Raw genomic sequence first — 19,905 nt, forward strand, 5'->3', positions numbered from 1 at the left:
CTGAATCTTAGGGTGAATTCACACCAGCCATGTAGAGTCTGCTTTAATCAAACTCCAATTCATTTGTCTAGAAGGTCCGGTTCATTTGGGGAAGTGTGAATGCGCAATCAACTCTGATGTGGACCAAAAAAAAAAGCAAACTCTGGTCTCAGTTCGGTTGAAGTGAACTCCTGCGCGGTTTGTGAATGCAAGTGGACCGGAAACCGCTCCAAAAGCAGGAAGCTAACTATAGTGCAGCACATTCTGGTCAATATATTATCCTCTGCTCTGCGGGTTAGCGGAGGTGTTGGCATGACGAGTTTGCGTGTACAGTAAATCTGACACAGAAAGCGAAGAAGAGCAGAACATAAGTGGTTTAAAGTTGTCAACACCTGTTCATCATTTTATTTTCTCTTTGCTGTGGCACACTGCAGCCACTGTCATTTTTAAACCCTTTAATAAACGATGACTAATTGCCTTGTTTGTTTGTAGAATATGGGGGATATTCATAACAATCATCAAATAGGATGAAATATTGTCATAAAGTATACGGACCATGGCTTGTTAAATATTAACAAACTAATTTTAATAACAATTATATAAAATTAAATTCTTGACCAGCATAAAAGAGAAATTTTCTTAGTCCTCTCTAGCAATTTTTTGACAAAAAAAACTATTTATAGATTCATATCCAGGGAATCTACATATTTTACATATCAAGACATCAGCAATTTTCTCAGCTTCAATTTAAGCCACATTTTATAGGAATCATGCATGAAAGAAGGACGCTTCTTAGAAAAAACAAGTCTGGTCTAAAATAAAAATGGAAATTTTATTTTAAACTAGACTTGTTTTTGGTTTACTAGTTTCATTTTATGTTTCCTATTTTGGTTCCTGGTTTGTTGAGTTGTTTTGGTAGCTTGATTTCATTCTAGTTTATCATATTTTGTGTTACTTTTCATATCTTAGTTAGATCTTGTTCCTGTTTTCTTTTAGTTCAGTTCTTAGTGTTTCTAGATTTTATAGTTACAAGGATGAATGGTTTTGGGCCTAGCTTTATCGAAAATACAAAATAACTAAATTTGTTTCATTTGTAATGAATCCAGTCACATTCCACCCAAACCAGTGTCACTTTCAATTCAAATACTTCAGATTCACTCTATGTTTCTTAACCTTAAGTTTTAAAGGCCTTTTAGTTATAAACTAAAACGGCCTCCAGACTACCAATTGACAATTAGCTGTTTCATAAATTTGGTGTGTTTCTTTATTTATTCACATAACACACATTTATGTGGCATTACTTCCATCCATCCTCCTGTTACACCCAAAGTACAAGCCTAATGCGTACTTGCAGTGTTTAGTTACGTCTGTGACGACACACACTTAGCAGCTGGATTGCGCAACAGTCCAAAAATCACAAAAGGAACTGGGAGCAACAAACCCAAAGGAAGGAACCAGGCATTCTGCGGTAATAATATGCTGTGGCACACACTGTATGCACTCACATGTTGGTACACCCATGTCTACACAGCCCAGAGGGAGTACTACCCTTTAGCAGAATCGAAAACAGAGATGCACAGTTGGACAGCAAACAGGAACACCACCTGTTTATGTGCATCTATTGATTCACATAAACACACATACTTTCCTAACCAACATTTGCCAGGAATGCTAATTGAAACAAACAAGCTAATGGTTTCTTCATTTCTAAGGTGGGAGCTGGTTGTAAACTGGACTTCCGTGCAAGTGTTTGTCCATGTACTTTTGCTTTTATGAACATGAGCTTTGCATGCCAAAGACCTGGGACCAATTGAGAACACTCTGCATTTTCTCCAGTTTTACTTTAAATTACAAATAACGGGAAATTTGTTAAACATGACTAGACATCAACACTAACCGAAATTGTTCCAGACCACAGTAAACCTCCTCTCGATTCTTCACAATTACATGGAAACACACACAAGCTGCAAAACAATTTGCTTGGAAAGACCTCACTGAATGCAAAAAGAAAGTCTGACAGGTCTTGGTGCAATTATGGCTTTGTGAGTTTGGCTGCAAGAGGAGCAAACCATAACTAGCAAATTAAAGAACAGCAGTTTTAATGTGGCCATTACTTGACAATTAACAATCGGCATTAGTACAAACTCCAGATGCTGTATAAAGACATGTTATACCTGCTCCAAAAGCGAAAAAGAAAGTCTGGTTGGGATTCTTCTGCAGCAGTGCAGAGACGCGTCGAGCCATTCGCTCATTGCGTTTGTAGATGAGCTCCTGACGGAAGTAGTTGTCAATCTGCATGGCAGTCATACGGTCATGTGCTGGCAGAGAGCTGTTGATGAAGTGAGGCAGCTGAAATAGAGAAAGGGACTGTGAGAAAATAAGATGTTGAAAGACTTTACATTAAAAATCTCTTAAACTTATATTACAAATCCCTTAGGGCATTTTCACACTTGAGGAATTTAGTCAGTTTAATATGAACTCTGCTTTGTTTCCTCCCTTGATGAGGTTTCATTGTGTGGATGTAAATACAAAAATCACACCAAGGTACTGAACAAAACAACTGTACAGAGAGGAAACTGGTCTTGATATTGTTCTAAACAGGGGCTACAGCAATTTGTTTATGTCGTGAATGTGATTGGATTTCAATCTGACACTGCCACCAGACGTACAATGCAACCTTGATCCGAACACCTTCCCATATATGTTGCATTTTGGGATATAGTTGAGTAAACAAGCAAAAAAAAAGGTTGCGTTTCTTTCCAATGAACCTTTCAAGATATCTTCTCAAAATCAATCAGGATATTTCTCTGATTTTACATGAAATAGTACAAAAAAATGATGATTAAACTCTCTGTTTAATCTAGCTTAGAACACACAATGTGTTTCCTGTATTTACATTTGGTACTTCTACTTTTTGTTGTACAAGGTGCCAAGACCCTCCAAACCCACTACCTACTCTGAGAGGTTAACACCTAACTAGCTCTCCTACCACCAGGTACTGAGTTCTCTACGCCTTTTGGGTATTATCCTATTCTTGATTAAAAGAGAATCTATTTAGCAGGTTTATCTGTGAAAACTTGACTGGATTCTAATGGCTAAACTGAGTGTTTCCCATCCCTCTTCCTTCCATAACTCAGCTGGCCTTGCAGTTTCACAGATGACATTCATTAAACAACCACTTTCCCCCAATTACAACTGGCTCTCGATTCTGATCCTGGTATGTTTAAGTGACTCAGAGGCGTTGTTTAAATGACTTAAGGCTCATAAATGCCCCGATAAATTTGTGATCTATCCAGTAAGACTATTTTACTACAATTGAAGAACTTGAAATTACAGCAACATAATAATTGTGTAGACATAATTATTGCAAATTAAATAAACAATTTGATATACTTCTTTAATTAGTAAAATGTAGCAGGGGTCAGTACAGTCTAATTCAGCAGCACCGAGTATTCAAATAATGAAAATAAATTAATCTAACCTAACCTGTCTTTTCCTAATGCTGAAACTAAATAATTTCTTCTTCTGCTTCTGGAGATGGATGAGGCTCTCATACCCCAGTCTTTTCCCTGACGTCTTCTCCTTTTGAGTTCATAATTCTCATAACTTTAATGTAGACATAAGAAGAAGACATTTTTATCAACACATACTTAATTTTTTTCATAAAATCAATAGATATTCTTAATTTCCTGATAATCTTCCATGGCTGAACTACCTCTGCAAGAGGATAATGAGTAAATCATAGTCAAACATAGGTTTTTATTAACTTTTATATTAAAATATGACAAAACTCACAATTTACTTATTTAATCCTCTTTTCATCAGATACTTATTCATTAGCATGTCTAATCCAACAAGAAATCTGTCTGATTTTATGCAATCTCTGTAAAAGAAAAATAAACAGGGCAAAAGGCCCAACTGAAATTATTTAGCTGAATTAAACTTAAACTCTTTATCTAACATTTAAACACATAAAATCTCTGCTGCAACACAAAACAAATCACAGATGCTTTCAACACTGTAAGAGAGGAGCAGACAGTCTTAGTGCATGCCTTTTGACCTGGGGCATCACATTACCCAATGACTTAGAACCCTTACTCTATTGCCATTTTTCTAGGCTGAATTTTATACACTAAAGAGCCTCACCTTTAATTATTCATTTACTATTTTTCCAAATAAAAATACTGTCATTAATAAAGCATACCCCCCTGGTGAAAATCTGTAAGTGTTAACTTGGCAGTTTGTCCTGTAGCATTGTACCAGTATCTTTATATTTGTGCTGCAAAAACAATTTGGTCAAATGTACAAATGCAACCTAAATCACTTCTTATTGACTGACTATAATTGTGCATCCAGGGACCATATTCGCCATTCTCGCTTCTTAAAAGAAATCCCTAAAGATGCATGTTAATACCAGGACTGAACAAGTATAAAGAGTTCACATGAGAAAACCCACTCTGCCGTCTTCTGTGCTGCTGTGGAATAAATGAAATGATCGAGAGTTTGGCGACCGGAAAGATGTTTGTGTCCTGTGCTGTACAGATGTGTTTATCTGGGTTGTATTAGAGTGTGACAAGGAGACACATGCAGAACATGCGTTGCTTTACTGTCTACAAGTGAGTTACAGGTTGATGGGACTGAATAATGGCTGCAAATGCGTGTGTGTATATCATAGGGAATGGTTTGTAAATATATGGATATATATCACAAGGTATTTGAGCATCAAGTCAAAACTGGGGTCTCACACATGTCCCCTCAATCCTTTGAGTGTTTTTTTTTTTTCAGCCTTTTGTTTTATGTAAGAGCCGGATGCTTTTTGTTCAGTTGTAAAATATACAACAATTTATTTTTTATTGATTTTTATGTTGATTTACTATTAAAATCCTTTTGCATGCCTTTGCAAAGTTCAGCAGTTCAGAGGTTCATTAAAAAAAAAAGTATAAAAGAAAAAATAGCTTAATATATTTTAATGTATAAGGAAGATAAAATTAATTGCACCTGCTTGTGTTTTATTGGGGGTGGTGAAACTGGTTCAGAGAAGGCGACATATAGTTTAAAAATATATTTAAATTTGGTCGGATATGAAATATGTTGAAAAGATGTACTAACTCGGCTGAACAAAGGGAGCTTTGTGGCTACAAATTCTGGTTTCTTTCATGGTGTGATTGCAGCAGTGAATGCAGAAGGTTATCCAATGAAAGACCATTTACCGTCCAATGTTCCAACCCAGACAGGAAATGTAGGGTAACGGTGAAATATTCCCCCCAAACCCCTTCTATTGGAATTATATCTCCCCTCTTTTTTTGTTTCCTGTCATAACGCAGTTTACTTCATTCCTAGGGTCTTTTCTTTGGTCTTGTTCCTAATATTTTCTATTCAGTTCTCCTTTTCAAAACGTTTTCTGCTCTTTTCGTATTGAAGCAATAAAACTCACAAGAAGAGGGTGAACATTAAGACAACTGTAACATCAAGGTGACTGCAGGTATTAGCTGATTGTAAAACACATTGTTATTCTGTGGTTTTCACATCTTATCTGTCCTCTGTCAATGTAAAATGTCTGTTAACATCCAAGGACCACTTTATTAAATTATAATGGGTCTTCCTCATGTTGCTTCGCTGTTAAAGTGGTATTTGTGAAGTCTCGGGGTTTGTCCTGTAACCAGCTGGTTGCCTGTTTCAAGCATATCATCGTTTCATCCACGTTCCCTGCTGACGGTGGTCAGAGAGCTCAGTGGTGCCGAATGAATGGCAACTTGATTTCTATCAGTCTCCCCCAGGGCAGCTGTGACTACTTTGTAGCTTTCCACCTTTAGTGAGTGAATGGGTGAATTGCTGATTGTCGTGGAAAATGCTTTGATAAAGCACTACAGAAGTAAAGGTCATTTATCAAATTGTTTCAGATTGTTTCTCAGAATTTTGACTGCTTTTTTAATCACAGCTTGAAATGAGTTCTAATACCAAACAAAATGTTATAAGAAACCTGAGTTGATGGACTTTCAGTTTTAATGTCTTCAGGGCTGCAGGAAAACCTTCAGGACTAAACTTCTTATGAGTTGAAAAGTTAAATTATCTTCTGCTTTCATTTGCAGCTGCTATGTTTTTCTAACAACTTATATGATAGTGATGAATAGATTTACAATTAAACATAATGGTCAGCACTGTGCTGCTCAACCTTGTCACCACAACAGTTCCCAGGGACTCCTAACTCCTGCTACGCACTGCCTCTCGTGTAACCATAAAAGTCACAATTAGAGCGAACGTTGCAATGCAGTTTTTGATTTTTGAACGACATTTCTCATGTGGTCATTCTCCACTGCGGCAAATGACAGGCGTACTGGGTTTGTCACGCTTTTGAAACCCTGGGTATTGTGCCAGCTTGCTACGTCTCCCAAGTTATTGCTCTTAAAAAATGTCTCCTGTCTGCCTCCTAATCACTGACAGAAGAAAAATGGTATAAATAGTCATCCATGAACTCACCTTCATTTTGTAGACTTTACTAATCCTATTTTTTTTTTTCTTGGGGAACAATTTTATTGTGCACGGTTTGATGTTTCATTTGCAATGTCATCACACTTGGACTCAGCTGCTTTTATTCTTTGATGGGTTTTTTTTGTGTTTCTCAACTCCAGACACAAATGATAAGAATTTTTGTACGCTACCTACCCAAACACAATGGGAAATAAATAAAAAAATAGCAATATACTCTCTTTAATATTTCTACCCTTCAACATTTCTTTTGTCATAATTTAAGTTATTAGTAGATGTCCGATGTTGCAGTGCATTCAGTTGCTTAACAGTGGACTGCAGTTCAGCATCAGCTTTTCTCTTTTAAGTTGAAACTGAGTTTGGAGAAAGTATTACAGTTGCTGGAGGCGTCTGGACCGATTGTATGTTTTAAAAACAGCATGGTAAGTCCAGAGGCCCAAACCTGTCGTAGATCACCGTGCTACAACAGCTCTCTGTAGTCGGGTGTCTGATTGCTTAACCAAATGCTCAGGAATGTTGGTGTATTTTATTATGACACAAGGAGCAGGGGCAAACTGCTGGTGGATACAGCTGAAGCTATGTCTGCAGGTAAAACTAAAGGCTAATATTCTCTTAATGGTCTCCTCGGTTAAAGAGATGGATGAGCATACCATGAGCAAGAGAGATGGGAATAATAAAAATATGTGTTTATTGTAATTTGGCATGAGAATAGAGGCATGGTGTGCATACCTTATGTGTCTCTATAGTGTAATGGTTAAGAGTCTGTATGTAAACTTTTGAATGGAGGTTGCATAATGTGTGACGTGGAACTTTAGGGTCAGCGAGGGACATTGACAATGCAGTCCTACAACAAGGGCTTTTTGTATAACCAGCACGACTCTAGCATGTGGACGTTTAGCATTTATGTATATACGTTATGGGCTGAATAACCTTTTGACAACTCTAAGGAAATGGTGATGGTAGCTTTCAGCAAAGGAGCTAAGTCAGTGTCAGTAAGAGGTGAGATGATGAGTTTTTAGTTACATTCAGAACTATTAAAGTGTCAGACTATCAAGTAACCCGAGGTTGAGTAGGATTAATGTGGCAGTTTGCAGATTTGTGGAACTGATGTGGAAGCCTAAATGTTTGAGGTGATGATCATGTAATGGCAGAGGAGCAGGGAAGAGATTTATGCCAACTTAAATCCAGAGTCTTGACAGATTTGTGTTCTGTAACACTGAGGCAGATGCTTTAAGGCTTAGGCTAAAAATAGCTGGTGCTCGTCATATAGAGAACACTTAATGTTCAGGTTAAGAACTCTTAATCTGATATTGACGGCTCAAAACATCACAAAGTATAGTTTTGTAAGGCTGCCTGAGCTTCATCTGTAAACAGGAAAGCATAATCATTTTATTAAACTCTGGTTTTAAGTAGATAAGTATGGACAATTTATAAAAACAAAATTCACATCCTTTGTTGAACCATTATAAAATAGTTTAATTTTTTATCATTATTATTTGAATTACTGACAAAACTATGCTCTGTAGGCAGACTGCAGGCCAGAGTCCATTATTTTATGTAGAGAAGGGAGTATGAAAATAATTATATGTGTTTTAAAACAGAAAAGAATGGAGCACAAAGTACAGAAACGATCTTTAAGTTTTGCATTAAATCAGTTTCCAAAGCTGAAGCACTCAAGAGCTGATTAACAGCGGCATGCAACATTTCAACAAAAGTCTTTGCTGATGTTAAACTTGGTGGAAACACTGCCTCAGTGAATAAAACTAAATAAGCCTTGCCAAGCATCTGCAGAAAATTAAACAAATTTATAGGTTTACTGATGATGTATGTTATAATGACTTCTTCTTGGCTTCTGGATGAGCTGTTATCAGGGCTGCAGTCCACTTCAGTCCTAGCATTAAAGTACTTTGCTATCTGACAGAATCCTGTGCCAGAACCTTTACACATTTAAAGGAAGGGTTTTGTTAGAGCATGTTGTTGTTGGACAACTTACAGCTTTGTAAGTGGCAAAATGTGGAAGATAATATCTAGTTTTGTACATATTGGAAAGATAAAGTTTCGGTTGTTCTGCAGAACAACTGAATTCAAGAACAAGCAGCACACTGCACTTTATCTTGATAAATTAGCTCCAGAGTGATGTAACAAACCTGTGAGGTGTCATGGTTGAAGATGATAGAGTTAAGATCCCCACAGTTGTAGTGTGTGATGAGATCTTCCGTGGTGTAGGATCCTTGCAGACTGCCCGCTCGGACACCCTCATGCTGCAACAGCGTCTGATTCAATGCAAACAAAACCTGCAGACAAAGCGATTAAAGTAAAGGGATGTCACACTAAAAAGCAAAATACAAGTTTGAAATGACCAAAGCATTTTTTCCACTCGCATAAACTGGTTGTCCTGTCAACAGAATCAGGTTGTATTCAGGAAATGCAGGAAGAATATAATAGATATATAAAGAAGAAGGTGAAGAAAGAGAGAGACTTTCTAAATATAATCCCTCTTCGAGTTCTCCAGTACTAGCGTGCAATAAATTTACAGCACCATTAAAATCAGAAGTAAACCCTTTTTAGAAAGAATTTATAGCGTGCAGCCGCCACTCGGCCAAAAAAAGCTCCACAGCTGTCTTCGACACCAGGGGTTAACCTCCTCACTCACACTCTCCACAGTCCCACGCCTCCCCTGACTGGCCAGGCAGCCAAGGCCAAGTTGTCAATCATCGTAAAGCTCTCTTACAGAAACCAGAGGTACGTCAGATGGAGATTTTCTTTTCTTTCTGTATTGAGCTTCAGCAGATACATATTTTGTTTTACATGTAAACCTGGCTCATCTGTGTCTATGATTTTAATTACCAAAGAATTGGGAAAATATGACTGAGAGGACGTTGGTGTTAGTGTTCTCACTGATTTGAGGAGCAGCTAAAGGCCGATGCAGCTGCACAACTGATTGAGGTCAAATTCTGGGTCGCAATTCATAAAACTGTGTTTTCACAATCATATATGCCAATACTGTTCACATTATAGGTTTAAACTCTGCACAACCTTTCCACTGGGATAACAAGAACCAAGTTCTAAGCTTAACCTTGTGAACTTCCTATCTCCCCATCTTTTTGTTTCATTAAACTTTTATTTCTATTCCATAGAAACATTTGCTGAATGACCATCATTTATTCAGCTATTTTACTAATCCCTTCTGCCGTTCTATTATTTTTTCCAATATCCTGCAAATTTTTTTCAAACCTTTTGAACTTTTCCAAACTACATAATGTTGCAAGCACTAATGTATGCATTTTCTTATTTATGTGATGGTTAAACATAAAACAGTGGAAAAAAGTACAAAGAAAAGGATTGAATTTTCCGTTTTTCATAATAAAAATCTGAAATTTTTGATTGCATTCATATTCAACACACTTAAGTGTGATACCAATAAATGAAATCCAGCGCAACCATTTCCCCCCAGACGTCACCTCATTGGTAAATAGTGCATATCCATGTTTAAACCCTAAGGTAAATACGGCTGTTCTGTGAAGCCCTCAGGAGTACATCCCAAGCGCTGAGCTTCTTATAGATCACTGTTCAGTCTGCCATCCAGAAATAGACAGACTGTAGCTAAACTGAAAATGTATAAATGGGTTTTGGTCAGATGAGACAAAAATCCAACTTTTCGTTCTCTGCAAAGATGCCGTTCACTCTAAACACCCTCCTAAAAACATGGTGTTGGCAGCATCATGCTGTGGAGATGCTTGTCAACAGCACGGAAAGGAAAAAATACATCCTAATGAAATATGCTGGAGTTTGTGGTTGTAACACGACAAATTACGAAAACATTAAAGAGGAATGAATATTCTTGCAATGTGCAGTATGTCACTCAGCGTTGCTTCGCCAGAGGCAAGCAACCTCAGAAGGATTTTTTTTCTTGCTTTCCTTCACTCAGATCTTTGCATCAAACAGTTTCGGTTTTGAGGTGACACTGTGCATCTATTTAGTTTCTATTTCCATCTGATTGGGTTTCATAACCTTTACTCCATATATAATCAGATTAGATCATAGTATTGCAGCAGGATGCCAAACCCAGAGACGCTAACACTGCTAGGTGGACTCTGAGGATCTACTAATGCTACAGCGCCGGGGGACCACCTCTATGTCTTCAGGATTTTCCAAGGGAAACAGTGCATCAGACTCTGTGCAGACTCTTGGTCAGGAGCTGACAAAGCAAATACTACAATCGCCAGGATTATTGTAGCCCTGACAGGTTCAGTTGTTTCTCTTACATGGTAAACTCTGCTGAGACACAACAGACATGACAGCGAGTACACGGATGGACGGATGTGTCGTCAAGGGAGCTGTTATTTCAATATTGTCTGTCTCCTGGGAAAAGAACATCTATGCAGTTGTAACCATGGTGACAAAGTTTGTGCCGGCCAGAATGAGGGAGCCCGTCAGTCGCCGAACGGGAGGCAAAGAAGAAAGGAGGTTTAAAAAGGAAAGTGCAAATATTACTCTGTGTTTGCCAGCATGCATCAGAACATGTGAATGTGTGCTGACTGACAGTTTGGGTGCTTCCTTGCTAAGGTGACAAACTCTTTAGAAAACAGGCCTCATCACAATAACAAAAATACACTTTTTGGATCTTAAATAGTTGCAACAAGATATTTTCCTGCCTCCGATTTGTTATTTCTTAAAAATTATTTTATCCATGTGTGAGAAACTCCAATTGTAAATAAATAAAAAGGTTCGTGAGAACAAAGCTGGAAAGGAGAAGGGCACACGGATGGTCTTGGAAGCTGCAATCAGAATGCAGCACTCCAAAAATTCATTAGTGAGAGCTGGAAAGAAAACAGAAAGAAGGGCTGGGCAGAGGGGGAGATGAATAAAATCCAGAAGCATAGTAGGAATGTCATGTATTAACATGAGTGTGTATCATGGCAATTGACCTCAAAGTACATTGAGTCCTGGCTGTTACCTCAAATTAGCATTAGGTGAGTTGAAACTTTTTTGGGTGCATTATATGAGCTGATGAGGTGCAGGAATCAATAGACTCCTGCCTCTGTAAATTAGTCCTGTATGTGTGCATTTGAACAAGAGAGAGAGTGATATAATAAAAAAAACTTGCTTCTATAGTAAATAATGTATTATGGGCTTCAAAGCCTTTCACTAATCCAAAACAACAAAAGTGAATCACATGTACAAACCAAGACCAAAATCAAAGACATATTAGGACAGGCATTCTAGATGTCTCCTTGGTCCCACTGATACATTTCACGTTCTTGAACGGTGTTTTTGAAGAGTTGTTTTTCTCATCTGACTAGAGCAGCACCTTCCACATGTTTGCTGTGTCACCCTTATGGCTTGTGGCAAACTGCAAACAGAACTTTGTATAACTTTCTTCCAACAAAACTTTTCTTGCTGCAGCTTCTCCATAAAGGTCTCACTTTTCCAGGGTTGAAGTAATAGTTGTCCTGTCAACAGACTCTGCCACGTAAGCTGTGAAGCCACCATAAGTCTCTTGGCTGCTTCTCTAATTAATGTTCTCTTTGCTGGTCTTTCAGTTTATTTGGAAAATCATGACTGACTGGATTTGTTTTTGTTTTCCATTTTCAAGTGGTGGTTTGAGATGTTAAAGGCCTAGGACATTGCTTTATAACCTAACTCTACTTTAAATTTCTCCATAACTTCATTTCTCATCACTCCTTTGTGTTCCTTGTTTATATTAATCTCTTTGCTCCCTAATGTTGTCTAAGATCTTTACAGAATGGGCACATTAATAATCAGATTAGATCATACAAATGCCATACTTACTTAGGGATAACACAGTGAAGAAGCTGACTACAAATGCATGGCATTTTACAGTGATTTTTTTTAAAAAAAGGACAATAATTGAAAAACATATACCGTTTTCAATGGCTTCCTCAATTCTGTGTATGAGAATAAATATTTTAGAGATAAGGTAATACAGAAATTTGAAATATGAAACAGTAAGACAATAATGTCTTACTTTCTGTGCTCTAAAGGAAGAACACTCAATATACCTGCAGCAATAGTGTTCTGGGATCTTCTCTCAATCTTTTTTTTTTAAACAGAAACCCATGATATCTTTAAATAAAAAATAAATAAATGGTTGAAATTTTGCTTGCGCTCTCTCTGCAGCACTTTGCTTTGATTACTTAATCAGCCTTCGATAAAGAAAACAGTCTCATGGTGCTTCTTTCTCCTCAAACACTCTCGTTTCCCCGAGAGCCACTTGTGTTTCACTGCCTGAGAAAGAGAAGAGCTGGACCTTTGACCCAAAACACACACTACTGAGCTCCTCTGGGTCTAACCGGCCTTCCCTCTGGGCTTCAGCTATATAGACTACAAGAAGGCACTGGGTTCACAACACCCAGGGATGACTAAAGGGAAGGAGGTAGGGAGTTGAAATAACATCCTGGGCAACCCAAGAATAGAAGAAGTGCGATGTCTCATCTCTGTTCCCCACAGAGGAGCCTCAAAGGAGGTAGTTACCAGGCGAGTGTGTATTTGAGATTGTGCTTTCCAAAGTACAGCCACAGGACAGGGCCGTAAATTAGCTCAGAAGAAAATATTTTTTCATCTGTTTTGTTTCTTTATTTTTACGGTCTACACAAAATAGCTGTGGTAAAACTGTTGTGACTTGCTGCGGTCTGACCTTCCACTTCACAAACCCTTAAAGGCACCTTGAATATATCATGACACGATGGTGTCAGAACTTCAAAACAATCTGGTTTATTGCATGCAATATATTTTCTGTCATCGTCTGCAGTTTTATTAAGAAGCCACCCAGCACTCATTGTTATTTGTTTTGATTTTGAAGGAACTGGGAAACATGATCGAATTTAAAGGCAGAAGTCAGCCTGAAGTGTTCCTCTGGTGTCACAGCAATTCCAAAATAGTTTTACAGATTTTTTTAATTTTTTCTGTGGTTGTTTTGATTTTTTTTTAAAGGTAAGCAGCCTTTTCAGCTCATCACATCTGCTTTCTTTCAATTTTCTATCCTTGTTACTTCTCGGTACACTCAAACACACATGCGTACGCCGTACACTATCAAAAACACACATGCAACAACACACACACATACATGTGCAAATAGTTACAAACACCGCAGTCTTCTTAGAGCAATACCTGCATACAAACCACATAATGCAGAAATTACAACACTAATGTTTGGAACGCAGTATCTGTTTTCCTCTGCCTCATTTTCTTCTCCTTCAGCTTCCTTTCTCTTTTTATCCCTCGCTTGCTAAGTCCTTCACCGTGCCTGGTCTACCTCTGTCTCAGCCCAGGAAATCCAGGGATTACCAGAGGGACAATTCAAGTGGCAGAGGCCTGCTGCTCCCAGCTTCTCCAGAGCCCCCTCCCCACCTCTTTCATCCATTCTGCCTAATTTCCTCTGAGGCAGGGGTGTACAATATCTCTTTATAATAGAAGCCATTACTCTCTTTTCTAATTGTTTCTGTTTTTGATTAACTGTACCCGTATCCTTTCTTTGCTTACTCTTTTACTTGTGCGTAGATTTTTCTAAATGCATCCCTAAATACACTTGAGAAACGTCACCAGAGAATAATTATTCTCAGATAGGATGAGAATCTACATTCTCTCTGGCAAAGTTCAGTCTGGGTTTTTATGTTATTTCTTAATGAGCGTCTCAAGCAACTCTCAGGTGGGGGTCTCCACCGTATCCACTTGTAAACAAATAAACCTCCATGTTTGCCTTGGCAGAACTGCTGCATCAGTCATCCAAGCTTTCCTGCATCTCCAGAATACATTAGAAAATACTAAAGAATTGCTTAAACCAGAGTGAGAAAGCAAGCAGTCGACTCTGGTCATGAATGCCCACCAGAAAGAAGTGCAAGATGGAAAACAGTAAAAGGAAAGTAGAGCAATTTCAGAGGTTTCATTGTTGTCATGGAGGAACAAGGTAACAGCACAAAGTGTCACACAACTTCAGGTGGAGCATTTTATTTCCCTGTTATACACATTTATGTCACTTAGTCATATGCTCATGAAAAACATGTATTCATGTGAAATATTTGGGTACCACATAAAATATTAAGATCTTTAATAAGAAATATTCTTATTTTCTCATAACTGATTTTTTTGTCATTTATCAACAAAAAATGTTTATAAAAACTGACATTGATTATAATTTTCACAATAAACAAAATACTTTTTTTAAAATTCCAAATTCTTGACTGAAAAACTTTGGTGAAATGCTCTTTGTAGACAACTCAGAGTTTCTGGTGCCACTATAAGGAAGGTTTGCCCACTCTTCACTTCAGTTGTGAAGTAATTGTGTCTTGAAAATTACTCCATAAGTTCTGGTTTTTATCTACAACACAGGTGTCAAACTCCAGTCCTCGAGGGCCGATGTCCTGCAGTTTTTAGATGTGCCACAGGTACAAAACACTGGAATGGAAAGGCTAAATTACCTCCTCCTTGTGTAGATCAGTTCTCCAGAGCCTTGCTAATGACCTAATTATTCTATTCAGCTGTGGTGCAGCAGAGGCACATCTAAAAGTTGCAGGACACCGGCCCTTGAGGACTGGAGTTTGAGATCCCTGATCTACATTCTCTCTGGCAAAGTTCAGTCTGGGTTTTTATGTCATTTTTATGATCCACACCTAATATTGAAGTATAATTTATTTCAAAGATCCAAAAACAATAAAAAAAAATTTAAAAAACATACTGGACCTCATAGCGTGCTTCTTTTTTTCACATGACTCTAGAGTTACATCTCTTCTTTTCTTTTAAAGGAAAATCTAATTTAATGTCCTGCACAGGCAGACCTTGCATCAGGTTACGCTAACCTTATCTTTCCCAAAACTCATGAGCCATCTCTGGCATCATGGCTTCCACTAATCCCAACACATTTCTCATCTGCACTCTTTCCAAAAGAAAAACTCTTATTGAATTCACTTGGATTTATCTGGCTTTCCTTTATTAAGTGTGATGCTATGCAAACCAGATGAGTAGGGTTATCTCCACAACATGAGAAAGGAATAGTTTTGCATGTTTAAAACATACCTTCTCGAGCCCTAAACAGTCTGTCTTATTTCTTTTAGTCTGCTTTGATTGTACTCATGTTTATTCAAAACAATTCCTAAGGAAGGATTTGTTGCAAAGGCTACATTAGAAGGCTGGCTGAAACACAAGAACAGCACATAATCTGTTTTGTAATTTTCTAGCAAGGCTGAATTCAGACTGCGTTCTTTTCATGGGAGGAATCGGTGCAGAGACATCTCTGAAGGTGTGAGTAACAGAAACATTTAATCATCCCATTCATTCCACATCATTCTGCTACAATGCTACTTTCTTTTTGTTGTTACTGCTAACCTTTATTTAAGCACTTCATTAAATCTGTTGGTCTTATTTTTGAGATTACTTTCTGCCCCAACAGATCTTTGATAGAGAAACACAATATACTGAATCATAATTGCCAGTGAAAATAATAATGCCCTTGATGGCCAAATGTGATAGAGATTTTAGAGACTGTGATGCTTAAACATATTCAGCTAAACATGGTTAAGAGAATCTAAGACACGGTGGAATAGATTTTGAATTAAATCTACAATTACTCAATTATTTGCAGAACAACTTTCATGTTGCTAAAAGTTGTTCATCATAAAAGTTGAACAACTTAGCATAATATAATCGTGCTAAGGAAGCTATGATGATATTAAAGATGCTTAAACTACAGTCAATTTAGTAGTTAGGTAAATTCTCAAGGTATTTGGTACCTTGGTATTTTTATCTAGTGGCTATCATAGTAAAACAAACTAATCAGATTGCACACCATGCCTTTCTGATTTTGAAAATTGAAAATCGTGCATTATTTCTTTTCATTTCACAGATGTACAATGCTTTTAGCTTGTCTGTAACATCATATCCCAATTAGATACAATGGAGATTGTGGTTGTAATGTGAAATAAGGTTACATGGGGTCTGGATGCCTTTGCCGAGCACTGAAGGGACTCTTAAAAAAAATAAATAAATAAAAAATATTTCTGGCAACTTAACATTTTAAATAAAATATCATTCAGTCAGTGTCAGTAACATCTGTGTCTCAGCCTGTTTTTATGCAAACGTACACACAGCCTTTGAGAAACTGAAATAAATGTAACATCTATCTGCACAGTGGCGCAGTTGGTAGCACTGTTGCCTTGCAGCAAGAAGGTCCTGGGTTCGATTCCCGGCCGGGGTCTTTCTGCATGGAGTTTGCATGTTCTCCCTGTGCATGCGTGGGTTCTCTCCGGGTACTCCGGCTTCCTCCCACAGTCCAAAAACATGACTGTCAGGTCAATTGGTTTCTCTAAATTCTCCCTAGGTGTGAGTGTGTGTGTGCATGGTTGTTTGTCCTGTATGTCTCTGTGTTGCCCTGCGACAGACTGGCGACCTGTCCAGGGTGTACCCCGCCTCTCGCCCGGAACGTAGCTGGAGATGGGCACCAGCAACCCTCCCGACCCCATTAGGGACAAGGGTGAACAGAAAATGGATGGATGGATGGATCTATGTAGATTGCATTTCCAATTTTGTCCTGGGTCATGGAGTAAGGCTGCAAATTATAGCCATAAAAGCACAAATTCTTCACTTTGTGCAAATGTGAACTTCTGTTGGAAGTTAGCAAACAGTAATCTGTAAAGACTTGGAGATGAGATGAAATATCCTCAGAAGAAAAAAAAAAGAAAGAACTACACAGACACAACTGGAGGGTTAAATCTATTAAATATCCACAAGACAAAAATAAATAACAAGAAGAAACAAAAGACCAGATGTTTACAGTTAAACCAGAATTGTAAGAGATAAGGGTGCAACTTTTTTCTCTCTGACCTCCTCATCCTCCTGGTCAAAAACAGATCTGCAGCACAGATGGTTCAGCCCGTTCCTAAACTCCTTCAACCCTCTTTTGTCTTCACAAACACCCTCTTCATTCTAAACTGTCCACATCCCCTCCAAGCGTTCATGTTGCTTTATCAACCTTTATTTTTTATTTTTTTTGACAGTCAATTGTCAGCCATTCTCTTTTTATGTCTCTGGGTTATATGTTAACTGTGAGAAATTCAAAGTTTCGCCTCTCTCTCCCTTCCACTCAATCCAGTCTATCCAAAAGCATTCCACATTTTCTTTCATCTCATGGCAGATCCCCTTCCACCGTCACTGATCTCTGTTTATTTAGCCTTCAAATCCTTCCTCCTTCCTGTGCTTCATGTCATACACACTGACACAGTCCAAAATGTGCATGCAATGCTTGTGTGTATATGTTCATGCATGACGATACCCTGTTTGCGTTTCTAGATGCATCTGTCTACACCACAAAATTTGTCTAAATTTCACAGTGCTCTGATTGTCTAGTAGACTTGAGTGGCATAAGGCACAGTACTTGGACCAAGGTTCCTTTCTTCTCCTCCTTTCCTTCAGTCTGGCCCGTGTTGCGCTCGGAGCCGAAGCTGACAGGGTAATCCCACACAAGCACACCATTTCACGGCAAATCAGCAGGAGAAATGTTCGATTTCACGCAAGTGTATTCAGCCGGCAGGAAAACAGAGAGACAGAGAGAAAGCCTGTAACGCGAAACTCTCAGGCACAAAAGAGGCACAAACTCTGAATGGTGAATGCGCGTGTGGGGGTGCGTGTGTGTGTGTGGGTGTGTTCATTTATGGTCTTTTAAGGTCTGAAATCATACCGGCATGAAGGGTCATGTTCCTTCAATATTTCAAAGCTCTATTAGGAAATGTTACTCATCTTTAACATTAGCACAGGGAGAAGTGAAGAGGGTTCACAAATACACTTCTCACAACCGTTCCTATTATGCTGCCAGTCAATGTCTGCCAGGACTTCAAATTGTTAGACCACCAAAGGAGGGCTCTGATGTGTTTAACACACAAAGTCTTGGAAACCGAATTGGCTGCATCCTTTCAATTGCTCTTCGCGTATCATTCTGTCTGATGTAACATGATGTATTTAGTATCTTTTTGTTGCATAAAACTGAAAAAAACAATTTAATCGAATAAATTCCTGCTTCTGCCATACAGAGACAAATATGGACTAACTTAAGCTGTTCTTTATGTCATATGTTGTGCAAGTTCAGCATGGTGAAGTCTGAATTCAGAAATCACTGTTCTAAATATAATTAGAGTATATATATATATATATATATATATATATATATATATATATATATATATATATATACAGTTTATATATATGTGTGTGTGGGGGGTGTGTGTATTCAGTTTAAAATTGAGTTGAAATTAATTAAATTGAATCAATAAGTGAACTAAATGAAAATGTGCATAACTGTGTTGAACTGAATTGCATTGAAGTCAATTAAACTGAAAAGAATTGAAAAAACTGAGCTGAACTAAGTGAAATTAAGCTAAAATAAATCATATATTGAACACAATTAAATGAAATTCAATTGAATGGTTGGAATTTAATTGAGCTGGACCGAGCCACATCCATCTGAACCTACTTAACTGCCTTCATTCAGTTCATATCAGAATTGAACTGAATCTGAATTAGGAAAAGGACACGTTGTTGGCTTGACTTTATCATATCTGTCTTATGATCATAAAATTGACCTACCGCGCATGTGCTCAGAAGCAGGGATTCTAAATGAAATATTCTTGTCACCACCTGCTGAACTTTATTACCATGACCAGTTGTTAATGAAAATTAAATCAAATCAAATTAAATCATCAAGCCCGTGCCGAAGAATAGACTTGTAAGGAATTATTCATGTTTATGAGCCACCCATGAATGAGTCTGACTGCATCACCAAAGCAACTAATCAAAGCTGGAGGGAAGAAAACTGTAAAGCAAAAAAAAAAACATTCATTGGTTCAAGGGTTCAAGCACGTTTGAGTTTGACAGACAGAGAAATAAAGATAGAGGGAAAAAATATATCTGTGCCTGTTGAAAAGGGAGAGCAGAGTAGAAGACAAAGAGGTCAACAGAGACTGGGCAAAGCAGACAAGAAGGGACAAAATGAAAATCTCACAGAAGCACCAAGATAGCAGGAGTGAAAGGGAAATGAGAGCAAAGAAAGGATAAGGAGGTTACCTCTTCATGTTACCAGTGGTTTGGGAGACAGTGTCTGTTCAACATTATATTAAGGGGATACAGCAATGTCGGCCCTAGATTAGCTGCCCTTCCTCTAGCATATCTTGATGAAGAGCGGCGCTGGCTATCACATCAGAGACTGGTCGTTTAACTGCCCTCGTAAGACTCTCATTATTTCATAAATCTGCAGTTTAGGCAGTCAGCTCTGTTGACTTGAGCCCCGGCCAGGGCTTAGAGAATGTTTTTACAGTCTTTTTAATTTATTTACAGCCTTGAATTATGTGTGTATGTACAGCTGTGTGTATGTGTGTAGCTGTTAGAGCAAGGGCCAGGAAAAAAAAAAGTGGGAGATGATGATGGAATGACAACACC

The 19,905-nt window shown here is 38.1% G+C and overlaps 1 protein-coding gene across 2 annotated transcripts in view; it reads right to left on the reverse strand.

Moving 5' to 3' along the window:
- trabd2b (TraB domain containing 2B) overlaps positions 1–19,905 on the reverse strand; it is an 81,231-nt gene that overhangs the window by 25,254 nt on the left and 36,072 nt on the right. For both annotated transcript variants that reach the window (XM_028026628.1, XM_028026629.1), the window contains exons 3-4: positions 8,613–8,759; positions 2,154–2,328 (exon numbers count right to left, since the gene is read on the reverse strand). In XM_028026628.1, coding sequence (XP_027882429.1) covers positions 2,154–2,328; positions 8,613–8,759 — 322 coding nt within the window. The remainder of the gene's footprint in view (positions 1–2,153; positions 2,329–8,612; positions 8,760–19,905) is intronic.

Source organism: Xiphophorus couchianus, chromosome 9, assembly GCF_001444195.1.
Source record: "Xiphophorus couchianus chromosome 9, X_couchianus-1.0, whole genome shotgun sequence".
NCBI lineage: Eukaryota > Metazoa > Chordata > Actinopteri > Cyprinodontiformes > Poeciliidae > Xiphophorus > Xiphophorus couchianus.